At 41.1% G+C, this 21,534-nt stretch overlaps 1 protein-coding gene across 4 annotated transcripts in view; it reads right to left on the bottom strand.

Annotated features, from left to right (window-relative positions):
• The window catches only part of SORCS1 (sortilin related VPS10 domain containing receptor 1), a 304,249-nt gene that overhangs the window by 50,266 nt on the left and 232,449 nt on the right, over positions 1-21,534 (bottom strand). For all 4 annotated transcript variants that reach the window (XM_063338729.1, XM_063338732.1, XM_063338730.1 and 1 more), the window contains exons 9-16: positions 18,181-18,360; positions 13,589-13,735; positions 6,738-6,840; positions 6,193-6,269; positions 4,886-4,977; positions 3,739-3,846; positions 2,598-2,715; positions 706-836 (exon numbers count right to left, since the gene is read on the bottom strand). In XM_063338729.1, coding sequence (XP_063194799.1) covers positions 706-836; positions 2,598-2,715; positions 3,739-3,846; positions 4,886-4,977; positions 6,193-6,269; positions 6,738-6,840; positions 13,589-13,735; positions 18,181-18,360 — 956 coding nt within the window. The remainder of the gene's footprint in view (positions 1-705; positions 837-2,597; positions 2,716-3,738; positions 3,847-4,885; positions 4,978-6,192; positions 6,270-6,737; positions 6,841-13,588; positions 13,736-18,180; positions 18,361-21,534) is intronic.

The following is a 21,534-nucleotide window of genomic DNA, read 5'->3' as shown; positions in this document are numbered from 1 at the left end:
TGATAGAGAGATTTCAATAACGCGGTTCCCTGCCTTTTTTTTGTGCAAATTGCTGTGAGTCAGCAGGAATCTTGAAATGAAACTAGAAGCTGAACATTTTATCACGCCATTCATAACTCACCAGTGGACTCTATTTCCCGTAGCATAAAGCAGAAGTGAAAAGGCTTCAGAAGATTAACCCAAATCATAAAAGGTAATGTCTGCTGGATACTATAAAAATGATGGTCCAGATATAACAAATGATCCAGGAATTCCCTAGATACTTGATTTCCAGAAGCTGATGGCCTACTTTACATATGCATATATTTACTTTTACACATATATACTTATATATGTGTGTGTGTGTATGTATGAAGAATTTATTTTATTTTTTACACACACTGTATATATGTCTTACATACTACTTTCACAGCCACTCCTCGTCATTGCTGAGTTTAGATGTGCTAAATGAACCTTTTATCTCAACTCTGCACAGGGCTCAGATGCAACCTGGAAACTGGTCTGTTCAGCATCAATTATGTGGGAGCCTTAGCAAATTACAGATATTCCACCTTTCCTTTTTTTGGATGTACCTGCACTATCAGGGAGCAATCTATTTGTCCACTTACACATTTTTAATTTCTACTCTCTGCAATCCTACAGCCTCTCTAGTGAGCTCTGCATTGGTGTGGTAGAGAGCGCACAGGTTTTGTGCCTATTGCTCACCAGTCAAAGTCTGCCTCTGTGCACACGCATGGCTCCGAGGTCATAGCCCCAGCGTATTTTCCTTGCATGCATTTCTTCTCTGACTTGCGCTTCCTGTAGATCCTTTTTGCTCCCATGATGCAAGCTTCTCCCTGGAAACAAAACCGAAAATATCTTTCTCTGACACCCATCAGGCTATTTGTATCACCCAGTTTTTCCAAGCTTGTGCAATGGGAGCTGTGACTCAAGGGGAAGAGGATGGGAAGTCAAATGCCGTGTCAGTACGCTGTAGCTAATTAAAGCTATTGAAGCTTTAACTGAAACTAAAACAGCTTTTCCAATACACGCTAAGAAATGATTTGAGGTTACTTATGTACCTGATTCAGTTCTGAATTCGTTCCAAAGCCAATGAGCAATTGATCCAGGCCCATTTCTCATGTATAGATTAGGTTTCACAGCAACTGAAAACACAGTCTGATCCTTCTGCAACCTGAGACAGAGAGGTCTATTCTTTGGTCTGATCTGTTTGGCAATAATTTTGTTCAGTAGAAACTGGTGATATATGTATATGTAAATACTTTCCATGGAGTTCAGATTTTACAGGGTTTGTCTTGTTACGTGGATGCTGAAACTTCCTTGTCTTTTCAATCCTATCTCCCAGCACCCTGCTAAATATTTCTATCTCGGGAAAAAGGCTCAGCCTTGTAATCTCAATGGAAAGCAAATCAAAAGGCAAGAGTCCATATCAGTCTTCCTAAAAATAGTTTTGCAAGCTCCAAAGCCAATATCCTTAAAGATAAACTGCAAAATCCTTGGCATTTTTGCTTATGCAAGCACAAGAAAGTAAAGAACAAAATACAGTGGGGTCTCACTTGTTACCTTTTATGCTGTTAATATCACTGGAGGAAAGAGAAACTTTTGATGGCTTTGATTTGCCTAGGAAACAGAAAGGCCCGAATGGCAACTGGTGTAAAATGCTGTGCCTCCTTGAATTTCAAGGAAGCTGTACTGATTTTCAACATCTAAAGATCTAAGTCATAACCGGTATTTTTAGTGTGGAGTTGTGCCTTGTGTGAGCAGCTAGTCTGAGTCAAGCTACTTTCATTTCATATTCATTATTAAATTCTTCCCCAGCAAGATACATACAGAAAGACAACCTTTGATGATATAAATGGGTGTTTCGCTTTAGACTTCAGTGGAGCCTCTGGTGTTTATATAACCACAGAATTTGGGCCATATTTTATTCTAACCTGATATAACACAGGCTGTTGTGTCAAACTTGGCGGAGCTGGGAAGTTGCCCCAGGGCAGGTGCAGGCACTGTGCCGAGCACGTTACCTTGCTGGGCACTTAAGCAATGGTTCCAGGATGCAAGGGACAGGGCGTGAGGGCCCAACGAACCGGCGAATAAAGTGCCTGTCTGCCACAGCAGAAGTACCACTGAGAGAGACAGAACAAGGATGAAACCAAGTGAGTAAGAAACGAGGCTAAGAGGGCAGGAATTTGGAGAAGCAAGTGTGAAAGCAACTAGAAGGGTCTTAAGATACTGGCTCTGACGACATAGAAGGATGGAGGAAGAGAAAGGAGGTAAGGATGGGGAAATTGGATGGGACATATAAGAGTGGAGGAGTTTAGGCCTCTCTGAGTGGCAGTGCTTCTGCCATTGTTGCATTCTTCAACTGTAGATAAGTCTGAGCTAATTGCCTGCACAGAGAATGAAATCCAAAAGGCAGTTGTTCATCCTTCAGGGCACACAGAGTGCAATCTGAGGCCACCGCACCTACGTAACAAACCAGACCCATTCAGTAAGGGACAATCTGATACACTAACAGGAAAAGACATTGGATCATGCTGATCTTTAACTGTAGGACCATTAGCTACTTCAGGTCATATCCTAGCCTCCTTGCTTCTTACCTGGCTATGGAGTTGCCAAGGCCTGTAGTCCTCTTCTGCACACCTCCGATCAAAAATGGACTTGTAGTCTACTTTCACCAGCTGCCACTCTGAGCGGTGGCTGAAATGTCCAAACACTCTACAGAATATAACAGAAAGAGCATACAGTAAGAGTTAGCACCAGATGGAGTCTGGTAGTTAGAGGTACAGGCACCGATGAATTTCCAACAGAGATTAATTACTTTGGGAATGCCAGTCCTACTGATTTTCACTTGACTGACATATTGAAAGTGAAACTTAGGTTGCTAAATATCTACAACCCTCTTAAAAATTGCATGTAACTTTTATTCTGTGGATCAAGATCCTTCCACTTACATCAGTCCCCAAAATGACTATACAGAGAAGATTTTTGACATAGGGCTGGAGACAATTATACCTATAGGAGTTTGATATCTCAATTATAAGCTTTGGGAATCCGTTGCACACAAATTAATATCAGAACCTGAGGAGAACATCCTTCATACATGTCTATTAACTCAGGTTAGTTTCCAAGCCACATGTTCTGTTTATTACAGGTCAGCCCATTTTTTACAGACAGAAACTGAGTTTTCCTCCTGTTTTTGCAAATCTGATCTCAGGTAAAATGTCACAGTTTCTGGCAGGATGAAGCCAGATTTATGCACCATGCAGAACTCAGCATAGCACACTGAAACTAATCATAATTTTTCATGAGTCAGCCTCCAGGCAACATTTTGTCTTTCATTTTTATAAAAGAACGTCTTCATTTTTCTGTGTCTCAGTTAAGAAAAAAAGAAAGTAGCAGCAAAAACACTGTTATAAAAATACCCCACTATTTTTCTTTCAAATATTCATCTGTCAAGAGTAACTCTGCTTTAAATAACATTCAATTTGAGGAGTCAGGTTTCACACTGATAAGCTAAGTGATAATGTTTTTGCAACTTGCAAGGACCCATGTTGTCATTCCCTCAATCATATCACAAATAAACATTAATGATTTAGCAACAGAAAACTGCATACTCCTGGCTTCAGACAGTACCTGGTTTGGTCCCCAACCAGAAATGTTATTACGTTACAAACAACCCTTGTAAGATATTTCTGGTGCAGTGCCCATCAACGGTAGCATGATGGCATGCTCACTTACGTCATGATGAGAGTTTCCTCTCCAGGTTCCCCTAAAACTCCATCTACAAACAGTGGGAGGGATGTGAAACTGTACTTGCTCCAAGATCTCCCTTCATCAAAACTTAACCTAGTGGAAAAAGCAGAGTTAGAGTCTTCTATCCTTATTCTCCTCCTACTTTACTTGAGGAGACTCTCTAGTCTACTACAGCTGCTATGGAGAAGTGGGAAGCAGCTTCTGTTCTTGGATACTGCATTTTTCATCCTTTAAATAACTATTTTTTTGGGGAAGCATCGTAAATCAGAACATTGATCAAGCTTGTTTGGCATCATACCACTGACCCATGGCCAATACTTAAGTGGTAGAAACTAATAAAGTTATGTTAGTGATTGATGCTCTAAGGGCAAAATATAGCCTAGCATTTTTTAAAAATAAACAACGGATTTTAAGCATCTTATTTTTTGGTCCTCAACATAAGACATTTTAAGGAGGTTAGATCTCTAGAGCACCAAGAGCTTTGCCTCTTCTGACCAGCAGTCTTGCCTGTGGTGGGTCTAAGTGAAAACTTGGAACCACTCACTCATCACTTCTTAAGACTTGGGTCTGTGCGTTTCAGATATTCATGTGACACTGACTGTCATATCAATGTCTGTGGAAGTCCATCATGCAAGGACATGGAAGTAAATTATGAAAAACAGCACAAAACTGTATTCTAGCTTCCACACGAACCCAAGAGTGCTAACTAGCAGGGACATGTTTGCCTAATTGGCTATATAACCCTGATTCTATTCAACAAAATTCTAGTTCATAAGTGCTGCCTACCACATAGAAGACAATTTAACTAATGATTTTGAAAATAAAGAGTACTTTGGTAACAAAGCCATAATCCAGATTTGTATTACATAAATAACCAAACTCAAGAAGCAAAGTTGTGGTAAACCAGGAAAGTTATGGAGTTACGTTGACAGTATCTCTGACCTGGCCAAGCTGAAACTATGTAAGCTGGAATTCCCAGGATTTCTTAGCTTTACCTGAGCTAATGTTGGCGGTATCTTAACTGATATTTTCTAGATTGTAGCTACAGAAAACGCTGGATGTAGCCTAATTGCCTACTTCTTGGCATCTGAAAAGAGGGACAGCAGGCATTTACCACAAACGGAGTCATTACCAGAGATGTCTGATAGGCAGAGATGTGTGTTTCATGGCGACCAGTACTCCACCTTGATCCAGGTACAGAACACTGTGCTCTTCCTCAAAGATCTGGCGGGGCGGGGGGGGGAGGAAAGCAGCATATATTTAAATCTAGTTTCCTTACTATGAAGAAAACATCATAGTTCTTTAAGATCACAATCATGACAGAGGACAGGTATGTGCTAAGGAAGTTATGGAGCAGAGGAAGACGGTCTGTATAGAGATAGTTCCTGAGTTTTCTTTTTATTGCTTAGGTTTTGTTTACTTTTCCCTGGTTTTCCAGGTCTTTGGAAAATGCATTCTGTCTCTGCTTGACTGAAAGTTAGAAACATGAACTTTTGCAAAGATCAACAACTTTCCTCCTTTCGATGACAGATTTTTGTTTAAAGAAGAACTTCATGTGTTTGCATGTATTTGGCCCTATCTCACATAAGTGATGTAGACAGACAAATGAGGGCTGGACAAACATTGTAAAATAATTAGATTCTTGGAATATCAAATATTTAAAAAGATTTTCTTTTCCCGTGTCTTTTTTGTACTAGTTTTCTGCAAACATCTGTTCTCCAGCTTATATAGCAGCATTTGTCAGTCTGGGAAAGTCACTCTCTCTCTCCATGACTTGATATCCCATCCAGAAAATAGGAATACTAGAACTTCCTGTCCTGAGGATAAACATATTAAAAGGTAGCGATGCTTTGTTAACGGGTGGGATTCCACTAAATATTATGAATTTTATTTAACTTAATCATCCAGTCTCTTTCCAAAATTAATGAATAGGCAGCTTCGGAACAGGACGAACTAAATTCTGTCGTCTTCTCCATTAGTTTAAGAGCAAGGCAAAATAATCCGCTTACATGGACACTGAACTTTGGACAACTCCGGTGAAATGAGTCCCACATAGAGTGAGGGAATCTCAGGAAAGTATAATCATGGACAGAGAAAAATGGTTTGATCGGTACAAGGGATGTACAACAGTAAAAGGAAACACATTCTCTCCCCCTAGTGTTCACATTTTAATCTGTTCTCTTTGCTACAGGGTTAAACTGAAGTCAAACTGCGTGTAGAATTATAAAAATAATTTTCTGTTATATGAAACCTAACAACATATTCAGTCTTTTTATTTGAGCATCTCTCTACCTCTCAGAAGGGAAGTCTACCCTTCTGTAAAGACTGGCAAAAAGCTACTCTGAACTAAAAGAAACAAAAATTAAGTATCAGTTTGAATCTACTTTTATGACAATTTCCTATGATTATTACTTAAACCTGTGATTCTGTGTTATTTACCTGTCTCCAAGTGTTCCCAGCATCAGAAGAAACAAACATGCTGATGTCATTGTCTGATAGTTCAGTGCCTATATTACCTGTAAGATGAGCATTGATTAGTGATGCAACACTCTAGTAGAGTTAGCAAATCAGGGGAGTAAAAATATTTATTTACCTTCTGCAATTACAGAACTTCTACTTTTAGGAAGAGAAAGAGGGTGAAGAAGGGAAGGGAAAGACTTTCATTTTGATGAAAATATATATAAAAGATACAATCCATACAGCTCTACAAACCTCCATATGTAAGCGAAATGCCCTGATTTGAATCTTATGTTCCTGGGAGTATAGGACTAGGAGCGACCTCCTTGGTCTTGAGGGCCAGTTTCCATAAAAACATATGACAAGTTGAAGGTCCATAAGGACTTCCATTTGATAGCCTCCCATCCTTCCCACTACTGGTGGTGTGACACCCCAGAAGCCGCTCAACATCCTCCACACCCACCACAAATTCAAGATCTTGTCAGTGTTTGCACATTGTACACAGGCAAACTTAAAATGTTTCATACCTGAAGCTACAATAATACTGGGGGCAGTGTCTCGGCTGGCGATGTTTCCTGAGGTATAGGGATTATCTGAGACCTTCAGGTGAAGATGAAGGGAGCAATAGGGCTATGGAGAAAGGGGAAATAAAAGTAAAAAGCAGACACAACATCAAATGCATGCTCCTATTTCTACAGGCTTAGAAATATATAATGTCTTTCTGTATTACTTCCTAATCACTGCACTCAGCCACCTGTAGAAAGACACAGCCACTGTCCTGCTTCTGTTGCAAGAGCTTTGCTATCATTTCTGAATGCAACCCATTCCCACTGGGAAACTCATTCACTAGGCTGAAACCGTCTCACAAGGACAAGATCTTTGAAGCTGTACCCACAAAGGAGGCAACCAGGCTTGCAAGGGCAGGTTACTGGTAAGGACTACCTAGCTCCCCTGGCTCCTAGCTCTCTTGAGAAGCAAGTGAGGCTGCAGATATGATGAAGTGACTCTCAGAGCAGTAGTGCCCAAGCTGTCTCTACAATAAGAAGCAATATAGCCTTATCGGTGTGGTGCTGAGTCACCACTAATTAGCCCCAAGAAACAACTTAATTAGGACAGTATCGTACCATTTCTTGACTCTGAGTATTTTTGACACATGACTCTGTTCTGCATTGCTCTAAGAAGAAATACCAGGACTGGAAAGTGTTAGTTTAAAAGTTGCTTAAAACAATGCTTCATCGCCCCATCTGGATGTGACCTTTGAGATTTCCATACAAATACATCCATGGGAACCTCACCTATTTGTTATTGATTTTGCATCTCAGCTACTGAGATAAGACAGGAATGGTACAGAATAAATCAGCTGGGCAAGAAGGTAAGACAGCCAGCCAGATTTCCAAAGTTGCCGTTACAATTCCCTTGTAGTAATTGCCATTACAATTCCCCAAACCTGTAGCGTGATAATTTCTGCCAATTTCTGATAATTTTTGCCTTCTCTTGGATTTTCAGTATTTTTTTCTTCCAAACCTCATGAAGAGCCCTTCATGAAACATGCTAAGTGAAGGGAGGTGGAAAAATACTAGCAAGAAAACCTGAAGCAAACTGCCTCAACTGAGGGGGGCATCACACAGGAATACAAGTACAGCAAAGCCCATGCTTCAGCTTGCACAGCTCTAAGATGAGCAGAACAGGCTATGCAGAAGGACCTTCAGGCTCTAAGAAGGCAGGTCTTTCTGTCTAATATCAGCTGCCTAAAGACTAATTCTCTAAAGTTTTGTAGGCTTCCTCTGCAGGAAACCTAGTCCCATAGGTCACCAGAGGAAGACCACTGATCCACCCCATCTCAAAGTAGTTGTCTATGACTCTGAAATGAAATTCTCCCTGTGGAAAATGGCAGGGGGTTTTGGCAAAGGTGAATGAGGGTGGTGAGGAGGGATGGGTGCTCTCACTTACGTGAGACAGGAAAAGGGGACACAGGGTGGTGCAGAAGGGAACACGACCTGCCAAGTGGAATGTACTGAGCAGCCTAACTCTAGCTGACAGCCTTGCAAGGGCAGCCGCTGGAGCAGCCCGGGGGCGCAGGGAGGGAGTGGAAACCAAATCGAGCTGACATGCATGCAGGCAGTGGAAAAGCATTGCAAGAGCATGAATTCTTTCCTTTTATATTTTTATACGTTGTGAAAAGACTAAATACAGAACATATTTTTAAAACTACCATACTCCAAGCCTGCTTCAGCATTTTGAAGACAGTAGCTAATGGCAGCAACTCAGCCAGTTCCCCACTCTGACAGAGACTAGACCTCGTTAGATTCAAATCTTTGTGCTATCAGAGCTTTTCTTTCAAATTTGTCTCATTTCACAGACATAGTACACAGAAATGGAATATATATCTCAAATATTAAAAGCCAGGTCACCTGTCTAAGCAGAGAGATGGTATTTTTAGTGGCACGACTTCTTATTAGTTGGAGTGCAGTAATGTTTACAGTCTCTAGTGACATTTGGGTATGGTGCAAAAACCAACGTCTCCACTTCAACCAAACACGTAAAGTTATTGCCCATGGCCATCTCGTGTTCTTACTGTGGCAGCATTCTCTTCTCCATCCCTGATGTACACTTTCTCCACCTGTATCCTTGTGTAGTTCATTGACAGATATTTTTCCAGACTGGTTTGTCTTACATCATACTGTTGGTCCCTTTGTGTTCCTCCTCTAGCTCCCACAGCTTAACTCATATACAGACACCTCAGCTTTGTTTTTTAGAACTTCCATCAATTCTCTTTATCCTTCTTCTTGTTACCAACATGCTACTGAGATCATTATTATAATCAGAATCACCAATTTCGGGTTTCCCTATCATTACCTAGTACCCAGATATGCTAAGTAGACACCAAGGGACAGACATCCACTGCCACAGATCATTTATAACCTAGGCAGAAGATAAAGCACGAGTAACATAGCCCATTGCTCTGCTCACTGAGATCGTTCTTCCAACCACGCTGGAGTCCGTTACGTGCTTCCTAATATTTTCAAGCCAGCACTTTTATGCACCCCTCTCAGGAGGCTCATCTGACCTCAGTAAAATTTCTTATAAATACCATCAAACCCCACTTCTTGGCTGTTCTGCAACGCCTGCCTGAACAGTTTCCAATGGCGTGACACAGACAAACAAGCTATTAGTGACTGTCCCTGGTCAGGAGTGGGGCAAAGTATTACAACACAAGGATGATGGTAGACACCATTCACAAAACTTGGGGTGGTCACAGTATTTGCTCACCTGCAATAGCAAGGAGCAATGAAGAGAGATAAACGCTTCCAGGAGAGATATTCAAAACACCTCACTTTGATGCTTAAATTATTCTGCAGCAGATGGTGTGAATGCCCTCCCTTACGAGAAATGGATCTTTGTCCTGAAATCCTTATAATCCATATAGACAAGACAAACAAAATCTGGGAGGGAATAAACAGATGTCTGGGGAAGAGATGCACAGAGAAAATAAATGACTTGCCCAAGGTCACACAGGAAATTGGAGATGGGCCTAAAAATTTAATCAAGGTTCTCTAGAGAATCAGCCCAGTGTTTTAACCACAAGACCATCCTTGAAAGCTAACTGATTAACTAGACAGATGCCCATAACTTGAAGACAGAATTACTCCTCAGTTAACCACTTCAGAGCACAAGATAAGTATCAAACAAAACCAGCATCTTTGGGATATAATACCTTGGCAGCTATTTTATGAAGACTAAGTGCATTCGGTGTAGAAAACAAGTGGTACAAACAAGAAAAAGAAAACCTTGGGATTAGAGGGAATTTCACTGCTTTCCTCCATCCTCATTATTCACAGCCATCTCAGAAAAAAATGCAAAGAATTCTTTGAGTAGCTTTGGAAGAAACACCTCAAGCGTACTGTCAGTAAAGGGCTGGTTCCGTCTGGCTTGCCTTGTGTTTCAACCAGATTCCTTCTTAACCTCCTTAGCTGCCAACTTAGCTGCCACGTACTTATTTCTGCATTAGCTCCACCTCAGTTTAGTTTGAAAGACCAGATGCACAGAGGACACAGCATTGCACTCACAGGCTGGGAACAGTCCCGTCACTCTGGGAAAGGGCAAATCCCATTCTGCCAACAAGCTGGAACATACGTCATTGCTGTGTCCCGAGCTATTGCTAGAGACAATTATGCTGAAAACCGTCAGCATGAAAGCATTAGCATCTGCTGTGGAGCAAGGATGGGAGCTAAGCTAGATCTACAATGGACTGTTAAGAATTCACTTAGCCATGCCATAAGGAGACGCAGGATCATGCCAGGAATAGTCATATGTATAAGGAAAAGGAGCAACTGATGTAAGGAGGTAAAACTTGTGGGTGATGCAGGGGTAGACAGAGTGTGGCTGAAGAGGTGCGTGGAACTTGTGAGCTGTTTAAATACTACAGCTATGTCACATTGACAAGGAACAGAATTGCCTCAGAGCAATTTTCTCCAGTTTTTCCCTCAGCAGAATGCCCTTATGGATCCCTGACTTATTTCCAGGCATGTACATTTCCAGTGCTCTTTCTTCAAAAATTTCCCTACCATTTCCAACTTCTGTGGTCTTTTCTCTATAATTTCTTGCATTCTTATATTCCATATTCTGCCTTCTTCTTCCCCCACCTTTAAGTGTGAAGCTCAAATCAAATTTTTAAATAGCTTGGCTCTCTCTTGCAGGATAGTTATTTTAATTTGTGGTTTTGGTGCATTTTCTGTACCGCTATCCTCCCCTTCTCTTGCAGGCAGACTGCGTGTTCCTGTAAAAGACCTAAAGACTCACTTTAGTTCAGATTTCCTCTATTTGCTTTCTTGCAAATTTGCAAGTTGACCACCTGAGACCCTGTATGCTCATCTGATGATCCCTGCTCTACTACCATTCCACTAGCATGAAGGAGTGCTCAGACAGGCTCAGACAATGAAAAAGGCCTCTTGCCCGTTTTACCTGATGTTAAGGGAAGAGGAAAAATAAATATGGCTAAACATTCCCCCGGCCTTATTGTGGGGAAGGGCTGACGACTAAGTTCCTTCCCATTCTCCTTCTGGAAGGAACAAAGACTGAGCTACACAGTTTAAGTCCGTTGAGGATTTGTCCACTACCACCCCAAAATCATGGACAGCTTCCAACAGATGCCCATGGACCCAAGATGCCTATCCCAGCCCAAGTCACAGCGCATTTAAGAAACAATTGCTTTCCAGTGAAAACAAAGTGACAAGCCTACACCGAACTTGCACAGGAGGAAGCAATCCTTAGGGCAAGTACCTTGTTGCACAGAAGACAAAATAAAAATGAAGCAGTGTTTAAATAGTCGTTTGTGCACAGTGGAGCTACAAGGATGTAAACACAATGCACGGAGAAGCAAGAGCTTCTCTAGCTCAGTTCTCACTGTGTCCCTACAAGTGCCCACACTTCTGCCCCTACTCGTGACCCCTGCCTGGCTTGTTCAAGTTTACCACCCTCAAGGGAATTCCATCTTTTCCAGGCATATCTGTCTAATTTTAAATGAAATTAATTGTTTTCAGGTGCCCATGAGCATAGTAGCAGATACAGTATGAATGGGAGGGCTTCAGGGGGCCATAATCCCTTCTCTCCATAAGAACCATCCAGTCCTGGTTTATGCAGTCATATGACCACTTCCGCTATATAGTGGATAACTGCAGCAGCAACATATCCTTGTAAATAAAATCCATAGTTCCTGCAAACGACGATTCCATAAGGACCCTGCAGAGCAGTATCTCTGGCTCATTTATAACCACAATGGCAAGTCAGATCTCTCCTGATCAGTGCACAACACCACCAAGAAAGATCTTTTCTCAGAACTCAAGTTTATGGAAAAAGAACAGTTTACTTCGATTCTTTCACTTGTCCACATAGTTTTTATTTCTTCTGCCTTACCAGCCCCTTGAAAATATGACACTATCATAATATATAATGAAACTATTTGGTTTCTGATAAAATTGGTCATAATTTGAAAAAAGTCAAGGTGTGGGATTTTTTACCAACTATGTTCACTTGAGTTAAAACCAGTTTAACAAAATATATTTGAAACACAAAAGCTTCTACACATAGCTCCTTCCAAAAATTCAATTGTTTTATATCTGCAAAGTTTTCTGAATGTCATCTTTTTGGGTTTCATCTTTTAGAAAGATTTAATTTAAAAATGCCTTTAGTTACAATTTTTGAAAACTTGGAAGAAGAAAACAAACACAAACAAATTTTATCATGCTCTGAAATAACTCTTCAGTTTGACCCTCAGTCCTCCCTATTTATTTTTTCCAAACTGGAGAGAAAATGAAAGGCTTGAATTTTGGCTCAATCAAAAAATCAATTATTTGAACCGCTTCAAATATCAAGTTGTTTATTCTTTGCTCTTGCAATAATGCATGGGGTTCAGTTAAAAAGATTAGTAGCATTCAGCTACGTACCACAATATACGAAATACAACACCGACTCAGATTCTAACAAACTTACAGCCTCCAAATGAGAAACACCTTTTCTTTTTTTCTTTTTTTCTGATGGAAAATAACATGCATAGGACAGCAGGAGGAAGAGCAGTCTAAATAGTGCTTGGAACCGTGTTAGAACTTGTGTAGCATAGAAGCTATTGAGAATATCAAAGCCGGGGATTCTACGTATTATTCCACTACTGTGTATAGATTATATAGGCTGAAAAACGCGTTAAGATCAGTCTAAGCTTTGTAATTTGACAGAAATCTCCAATCCTATTCACACTGCTTATATTTCACTTTCACTCTTGGAAACTGTTTGCATATAATGATGATTAAAGACTTGTCTATATGTTGATCTATATCCAAAAGTACAGAGACAGATACAATATACACCCAACACATAGCTATACATATATTTAGATGAATGTGTCGATTCTCACTTCTGAGCTCAAAGAGAAAACGATAAATATTAATACTGCCAACAGAGGGGCCTGAAAGAAATCAGAGCTCCCCTTTCCTTTAAGCCTGTCTCAAGTTATCAGGTCCCTGAAAGTTCCTGAGCTACAACAGCTCACTTCTCCCATCTAGTGTCCACAGAACCAACTGCGCAGAAACGGCGTCCAGCTTCACCTGCTGTTTAAGGGGAGACCATCAGTTGTGCAGAATGAAGTTGATCTACAATGGTTCCTTTTGTTCCAGAAATTAAATTAAATTAAGCTAAATTCCAATGCCAGCTCTTGGAACACCATCTGGCAGCCCAGGGCTTATGTACAGCACTTTTATAATGCAGCATTCCCTCCCCGAGTTATACCACATGGGGAGAGGAGCTACCCTCCCCTTCTTGTGTTATCCGGTAGAAAAATATTGTTCTGGGATGTTACCGCCCCCCAGGTTTCCCCCCAGGTACTTACTAGGAGACAATGAATAGGGTTTCCTCTCAGATCAGTGTCCGGAGCCTGCAACAAATTCCAGTCTCTCCCTTTATTGTAGGTGATGAAAGTTTTCACTTGGTTGTCAATCTTCTTGTTAGCCAAGAACATTCCCTTTATCCCTGCTACCTAGGAAAAATTGACATGGCTGAAAAATAGATCAAGTCAATGCAGGTTCTGCGCATGTGCCTCTCTTGTCCTGTCAAACCCAACAGGGATCTGGTGGCTGTGTCAGTGTGGTAGATGTCAGGGCAAGAATTGCCAAGGACCATCAAAGGAAAGCAAGCTGAGGTGCTGCGGGCAAGATAAGACCATCAGAGGTGGAAAGGTAACAAATGGAAAAGAAAGCTCATATTTCAGAATCAGCATGGGAACATGGTAAGGCGTCAATAGTATTATCTGTAAAGTGACAATCTCTCAACTGTGTAGGCATCCGTCCCCCTGAAAGGTGAAATACATATAGGGCAATTATTTGTCTCTTACACTGCAACAGCGGGAAACAGCAGCAATTTTGGCCTTGCAAAGAAAATGTCAACACACACATAAACTTGCAGTTCAGTGCTTCTATTCTCATACAGCCTGCTTAAGACATTTCATCTAAGGATTCCAATGTATTTCATAATTACCAGTTTTTCAACAGGATATCTTGGGGCACAAAGATATTTTTATTATGGTTTAGTATTGTGAGGAAACCAAAGCACTGGTGACTCAAGCAAGGCCACCAGAATGCTAGAAATGACGTTCTAATCCTTTTATTTTTCCTGGTGTTTTATCCAACAGCTTTACTCCATAGACCTGCAGCAGGATTTTCTAAAGATGTGATGCTAACAGACTCACTTTGGAACCAAGCCCAAAAGTGTCTTAGTTGGGAGAAAAAAAGCCAACCTCAAACCACAACTCACACTGCAGAATGTTCCCATCTTCTCAGCACACTGAAAATCAATAGCCCAATAGCTGCTGCAGCTTGCGAATGAATTTGTTAGGCTGTCATTCTGCAATCTGAGTGCTGCAATAAAAAGGGAAGCGAAATCGGGAGAAGGAGGGGGAAAGTGAGAAACTTTTTAGTTTCCAGCAAGTCTGTTCAGTCATCCACTCCATCTTTTCTTATGATGTAGAACCAGTGCAAAGAATCATTCATCAAGACTTTATTCATAGAGATTATGACTTAAATGGCATCATGTGGCAAATGGTTACACAGCAGGTTCAGAGTTTGTTCCAGCCCAACTGATTTAATTATGTGCCTGGATTTGGATGCTGCGGCTCCCAGTGAGTAGAACCTTATTGCACTTTTAGTCACATGCTGTGGGACTACTAGTGTACAGCGCATTGGTACAGGTCATTGGGGTACTTGGTCATTCTGAATAGCACTCTCCTGCTTGAGCAATGGCACTGAATTTCATTTGAAGTTATGTAAAGACTTAGAAATTACTTGCTATAACGGGCAATAATCTTTAAATTAAGTAGTTAACTAATATATTGTTGATATAAGCATAAAAAGATAGTATTTTCAAATTTTTAGCTGGATTGTTTGGTCTCACCCAACTAGGGATTCAGGATTTCTTTGTTGTAGTAGAAAAGCACCCTGAAAAGACAAGGGTACCCTGTCTCCCAGTGATACTGCATGAATAGAGAGGGCCGGAAAAATAACATAGTCCTGCCTTTACTACTAGAGGCCAGAGCCTATAGCTCCATTTGTACTTTTCTTTGCTGTTGTCCTGAAATAGTTGTATTATATAGTCCCTGTGAAACGCTGGCCATAAATGATTAAAGAGCATTTTATATATCAGGTGATAAATATGTTCTGAAATCCTGTGAATTTTTCTTTTTATGATTCTAGTCATGGGCTGGGACTCAGAACCCTTTTCTGAGAAAGCAAAGTGTAAGTTATGCTGTCAGTCTTGGACAGCTTTATCTTAAAAAAAGACCGCACACACTATACATGTTTGTGTGCTCTCGATAGGAAGAGATACACTTATTGCAAACACACAACCGTGACACACACAATGATTTGTTCATCCCTCCTGTTCATACAACAATAAGAGAGAAAGACTCATGCAAGTAAGCGCATATGACCACCAGTGGTCAGAGCGAAAAGTGCTCCATCAGCTCCCACACAAGCATTGTAGACAATCCTCACTGCCCCACATGCATTGTGTGCAGATACAAATGGTGTCTACAGCTTTAGAAAGATTCATACAAGACACTTGAACACACAACTCAAAACACATTCTTCACTCCCCATCACCAACTTCGTACATCAAACACATACTTCCCAACTAAGATGCATACTGCTGAAAAAATAAGTCCCAGAGCGACAGACATATATACCATAGCTATAGACACATCTCACAGTCTGCTACCACTTCAGGCATGCATTCCCACGGGCAGGATTGTCTTGCTGCAGACAAGTCCAACTACAGAACCACGCAGAGCCATATCATGTCATTGGAGAGGTGCAGGAACTAGAAAGGCCACTGAGACCCAACAGCCAGTCATTCTTGCTCTTCCCTTGCTCCAGGAGATGGTCTCTAGGACAGCCCTTCTGTGACTGCAGACCCACTGAACGTGGAGTCCGGTGGGCTTCTGATGAAGTGGCACTGGAAAGTGGTGGAGGGAAGAGCTATTCTCATACCCTGCCCTGTCCAACATGCAGAAGGGGGATAGTGTCCCTCTAGGAGTGGTCTCCTCTTCCTCTACAAGGTCCAGCAGCAGAAGAGCCCACACACTGCAATAACAACCTCCAAAAGAAAGGCTCCTGATGACTTACAAGAGAAGAGAAGAGAAGGGAGAACATGATGAGGCACCATGAAAGAACTTCTATTTTCTCTTCATGCCCAATGCAATTCCCCATTGAGCAGCACTGAGCACGTTTATCCTTGATGTAGAATCAGTTTAGGAATCTACGCACACAAACACATCCGCTACAATGCAACCAGAAGAACTTACTTCTAACACCTAACAAACATACATACGGACACATGCACGTTAAACAGGTCTTTCTCTGCCACCTTCTCAAACAATCTTGCATTTCTAAATATACCACTGTCACCACGGAAGGACTCATTTTGCAATCTCTCTACTTCCTTATAATTTATCTACGGCTGTTTTTATTTCTTCTCCCATCTTCGTCTCCATTTACCCCTAGAGCATTCATCATTTGCAACAACCCTACTGGGAGAATCATGCTGGATGGCTTTCTGTTCCCTTCCAGATAGAACATCAAATTGAAAGGAAGGTTTGTGCCAGGTTCAGTGTCAGCCAATGTTCTTTCTATCTAGATAATCAGCAGATATGACACTACAAGTCTGATTCCATTAATTTCAATCCAGGTTACTGTGTGGTGTCAGCCTAATAAAACAAAACAAAGGCTTTTTCTTTCCCCCTGGGATGTAGGACACCTTTACATAATGCAGTGAAACTGCTTCTTGAGCTGACAGTGATAAGAGGCAACATTTTTTCCATTGGCTGCCAGCGCTGCAGAGAGATTAATAGTAAAAATGTCCAAATGACTGAAATGTCAGTGCCCATCCTCCTACAGTTCATCTGCATTTATGTGCAACACTTGGGCTGTCTGGACAATTCAAGGTGGTTTCCAAGTAAAGGGCAGCTGAAGGCAAACTATATAGCAGAGCTAATATTCAGACGGTGATGAGGAAATACGGGAAGCATCTTCATTTTCAAAGGAACTCTGATCTAGTTCATGGTCAGAAAATCACCTGGAGGAGACCTGAAAAGAGAAGCTGTCCCTCAACACAGCAGCTGAGGACTGAATTTTACTTAGCTTAGTACTTTCTCCAGAAGTAAAACAGGCAGCAGAGCAAGAGAAGTACACGGGCACACTTAAAGTCTTATTCTTAGGATCAGTTGTCATAGAAGACAATGTAAACTGGTCTTTTTTCAGGTGAACTTACGCAGAATGTACTTGTCAGAAAAAGGCACAGGGGTAAAAGGGACATAAAATTTGGTAGGAGAGTTTCCATGCTCATGGGATAGCCCAAAAGGGTGCACCTAAAATCACTTCAGTTCCCAGAATACTGCAAGTTCAGGAAAGTGGCAAAGATAGCTGAAAACTGATGTCTCTTCTTACTTCTAAAAAAAAAAAATTAGGCTGCCAGAAATGCAACAAAACTTAGAGAATGATGTTATTCAGAGTGTTGGGAGCTTTCAGAGCCACAGGCTGGACCATGTAGGTCAGCAGGATTTTGGCAAGGAACTTAAAGAGTTCCTCTTAGGGGCTGAATGAACTACTCCACTACAACTTCCGATGCATATCTTCATGTACGTGAAAGAACCATGAGCTCTTCCTCACTTGAGAGCCTACAGAAGAATACAGCAGTGAATCTGTTCACAATATTAGGGTGGGCCTAAATTCAACACCTGTGTAAGACCTGACCTTGAAACTCAGTTGATTGCACTGAGGCCCTTAAGTAAAAGGAGGGTAAACCTATGTGTTTAGTTACTTTTTGGTTCTGCTGTTTACATGCATATTATGAGACTGATGTGCAAGAAGGAAACCGTACCAGCATTGCGTGAGCTCCTGAGATAGGAATGACATGTTTGGAGTCATGACATACCTCATAGAGGTCAATCATCAAATTCCCCTCCAGCCCTTGACTGCTCTTGACGTTTTCCAAGGCCAGGGTGAAGTACACCCCTCGGGTGTCGGAGATATACAGATTGTACGTGTCGTTCTGGTTCCACTCTTGTACAGCTGCAAACACCTGATTCTCATCTGTGCTGATAACGTGCATGTCCTAGGAAGAGAAAAGAGAGGAAGGTTACTAGAGGGAGCTCTGCTCTGTTGTTTCCAAGGGCACCAGAGTAATAGTGGAGGAGCAAAGGATATATTTTGGCTAGAGTTTAATCGGAAACTGTAGACAACACTCCTGTAAGCAGATAATTCCATCTAGGAATATTTTACACCAGCTCACTTTTGCCAATTTTCAAAGCAGTAATTAACTGATGAGGTGTTAATTGAACATTTACATTGGCAGTACAGTGTTATACAGAAGGACTTTCCCCCCCCCCCAACATTTTCATTTTAATGAGGGTTGGGGGTGGGGCGGGTGTGTGTTGGCACCTGAGTAATTGTAGAATCACAGATATTAAAAATGTGAGGGTTTGGTTTTTTTTAAAGAAGAAAAAAGCAGCATCTGAAACATCTGCTTCTTGCTTGGCTTTCAGAAACCAAGTATGCTTGGGAACTGATACGAAGAGCATCTAATGGGTTACCATCTGCAGCCAGTGCTGCTGTTACTTATTATTTCTAATGACAGTGTTGAGTAGAAGCCAAGGCCCTGGACCCCTGGCTAAACATCCCAAGAAATATAACAGAAAGACAACCCTAATCCTCACTAGATGTAAAGAGCATAAGTGTAGTTAGATCACTAGTGTTACGAGTAAGGTTTTGTTTTACTTGGTTTGTTCTGTGCGTTACAGCAAGCAGGAAGGAATAAAAAGATTGCATAATTAAAGAGAATCCAAAAACTATTCCACTTGATTCCCTCTTTCAATGCCTGGAGAAATTACCACCCTGTGGAAAAGACCACTGAGAGAGATTGTTACAATGAAATTCCCAGGCTCTATCTGCCCAGCACAGGCACCCTCAGTTCTTTGGTGCCATAAAAATCTGTGGAAGTAGGAAAAGAAATGCAGATTTCTTAGCACCAGGTGATTCCCAGAAGATTCAGCTGCTCTGCCTGTTTCGGGCAGATATCCCAAAGTTAATTCTGCTTCCATGAATCTCAGCCAGGGCTTTCTATATGCAAAACTGGTAACTTTATCAGAAAATATACCCTTTGGAAGCTGATGCTACTTCTTTCCTTCTGTTAATAATAGTCTTTAACAATTCACTTTCTCGTGGTTTTGTAGGGGGAATTAATACTTCCAGATGGAGCCTTGTAATGTAAAGATGAAAAATAATATAATAAAGAAATCTGATCAATAAATTTGAAAGTCTATTCACCATGAAGTTAAGATTCAGAACAGTTGTTTGTTCATCCAGATCCAGATCTGAGTATGGAGTGGATGAATATTCACTTGATTTACTTGCTTCTTTGCGCTGGAGAAAAATGTATCCCAGAAGATGGGCTGGTTTTGCAGAGGAAGAGATTAGCTTAAATCCCAAGGCAACAGAAAAGGCAATATAAAGTCCCAGTGCCTTCTACTAATGGTGGTTGTGAATAGATATCCTCTCTTAGCTCCAGATGTGCTAGTAGAAGTTACGCAGCTGTTTGTCAGAGGCTCCTTATTTCAGACTGTCACCCTAGTCAATCTCCCGGTAGATCTACATGAGCACGTGTTCCCAATGTGCTTCAGGCAACAGTGGCTAGCACCGCTCTAATCTCAAGTTTTAACTTTTGCGTATGTGCATATAGACATGGGCAGACCTCTCTATTTAGACATAGACAGAGATTATAAGTAAAACTTGTTTTATCTGTTGAATGTATAGTTTCATTAACTTACCATTTTAATCAATAGTTTTGCAATAACTAGGGGAAAAAGGTAAAAAGATATTTTGATCAACACCAGGGAAAACTAAAGGCAATTAATGAATGCTTAAGAAGCAAATAAGTTACTTTATTTACTAGATGCTTCCTGAGTTCTGATCAGATCATGCTGTAAGATATAAATCTAAAGAAGATCCCAGTAAGGCTGAAGGAATTTGAGCTTGGAGAAGCAGAGACTGAGGCAGAATTGGCATAATATACACAGTGCAGAAAGTCAAAAAAGATAGTGTTCCAAGTGTTTGCCTTTGTGGATCAATTAACTTTTCCTCTTAATAAGGCCTTGCCCAATAGATGCAGTTAACAATGCACAGCTTTGATAGAAAGGGATCAGTATATGGGCATCAAACAGGTCTTTGACCAACATCAGGAATTTTTTTGTTTCCACATTGGGATAATTAAAATTAATCAGCATATCCTTATCATACTCAATTATTTCTATTTGTTTTTCAGGGTGGGGGTTGCTTTTTTTGGAGGAGAAATAATACAAAAAGACAGCCTTCATCTTGATACGGAGCAAAAGCTTCTCTGCATCTTCCAGTACTACAACAGACATTTATTTCACCTCTCTAGGGAAAGGTAAGAGGACAGGAAAGTAAAGCAAGGCACCTTCCTCAAACTGTCATTGCCATCTCCAGGGGCTCCCTATGCATCTGCCCACTGAGACCCTGAGCTTTCCTCTCTCTGTTCCAGCACACAGTGGAAGCACATTACTATGCAGTTCTACTATCAGTCCCTCTTGCCTTTCCAAAGACAAAAGTAAGAGCATGATGCCGTGGATGGTTGGATCAGGTGTCTACTCAAATGACTAAAGGCCAAGGTTTTCTGAATTACTAAACATGCTTCAATTGCCCTTTTTGCACTTGGTCAGGGAACTTTTCTTCCTGGCAAGTTAAATAGCAGGGATGTGTAATGCCTGTTTTATCCTGTCAATTACTGGGACTGTCAGCTCTTTTTAAGGTCTGTATTTAAGGATTTTTTTGCAGTTATTGCTTCTTCCATCAGGATGTGCATTCCTGAGGTTGAAAGAAGGTGATGAATTTAAAACAGAGGTGCCACACACACCTATCCTATCAGTATTCAGCCCAGCACCAGTTAAGGACAGGTCTTTTTAAATGAGAAATTGCTTGGCTTGCTACAATATTCACAGATGTCTGCCCAGCGCACTGGTCTAAAATGGAGTGAATGTACCCTGTGTGTACATTTAAGGTGATTATCATGAGTGACATTACAGAGTCTGGGACAGAGCTCACTTTGTGGTGCCGTGGTACAGAAAAGGCAGTACCAACCCACAGACTGACATCACTGCAGAAATTAACAGGTCTCAATAAAGACCATTTACAAGGTTAACACAACCTGTATGCACATATGCAGGCATCTTCTTGTATGGGAGAGAGTTTCGAGTTACTTTACACTTTTAAT

The sequence above is a fragment of the Chroicocephalus ridibundus genome, chromosome 6 (assembly GCF_963924245.1).
Source record: "Chroicocephalus ridibundus chromosome 6, bChrRid1.1, whole genome shotgun sequence".
NCBI classification, from domain to species: domain Eukaryota; kingdom Metazoa; phylum Chordata; class Aves; order Charadriiformes; family Laridae; genus Chroicocephalus; species Chroicocephalus ridibundus.
Note: the sequence above shows the minus strand (reverse complement) of the source record. Positions and strands in the feature narration are given on the sequence as shown.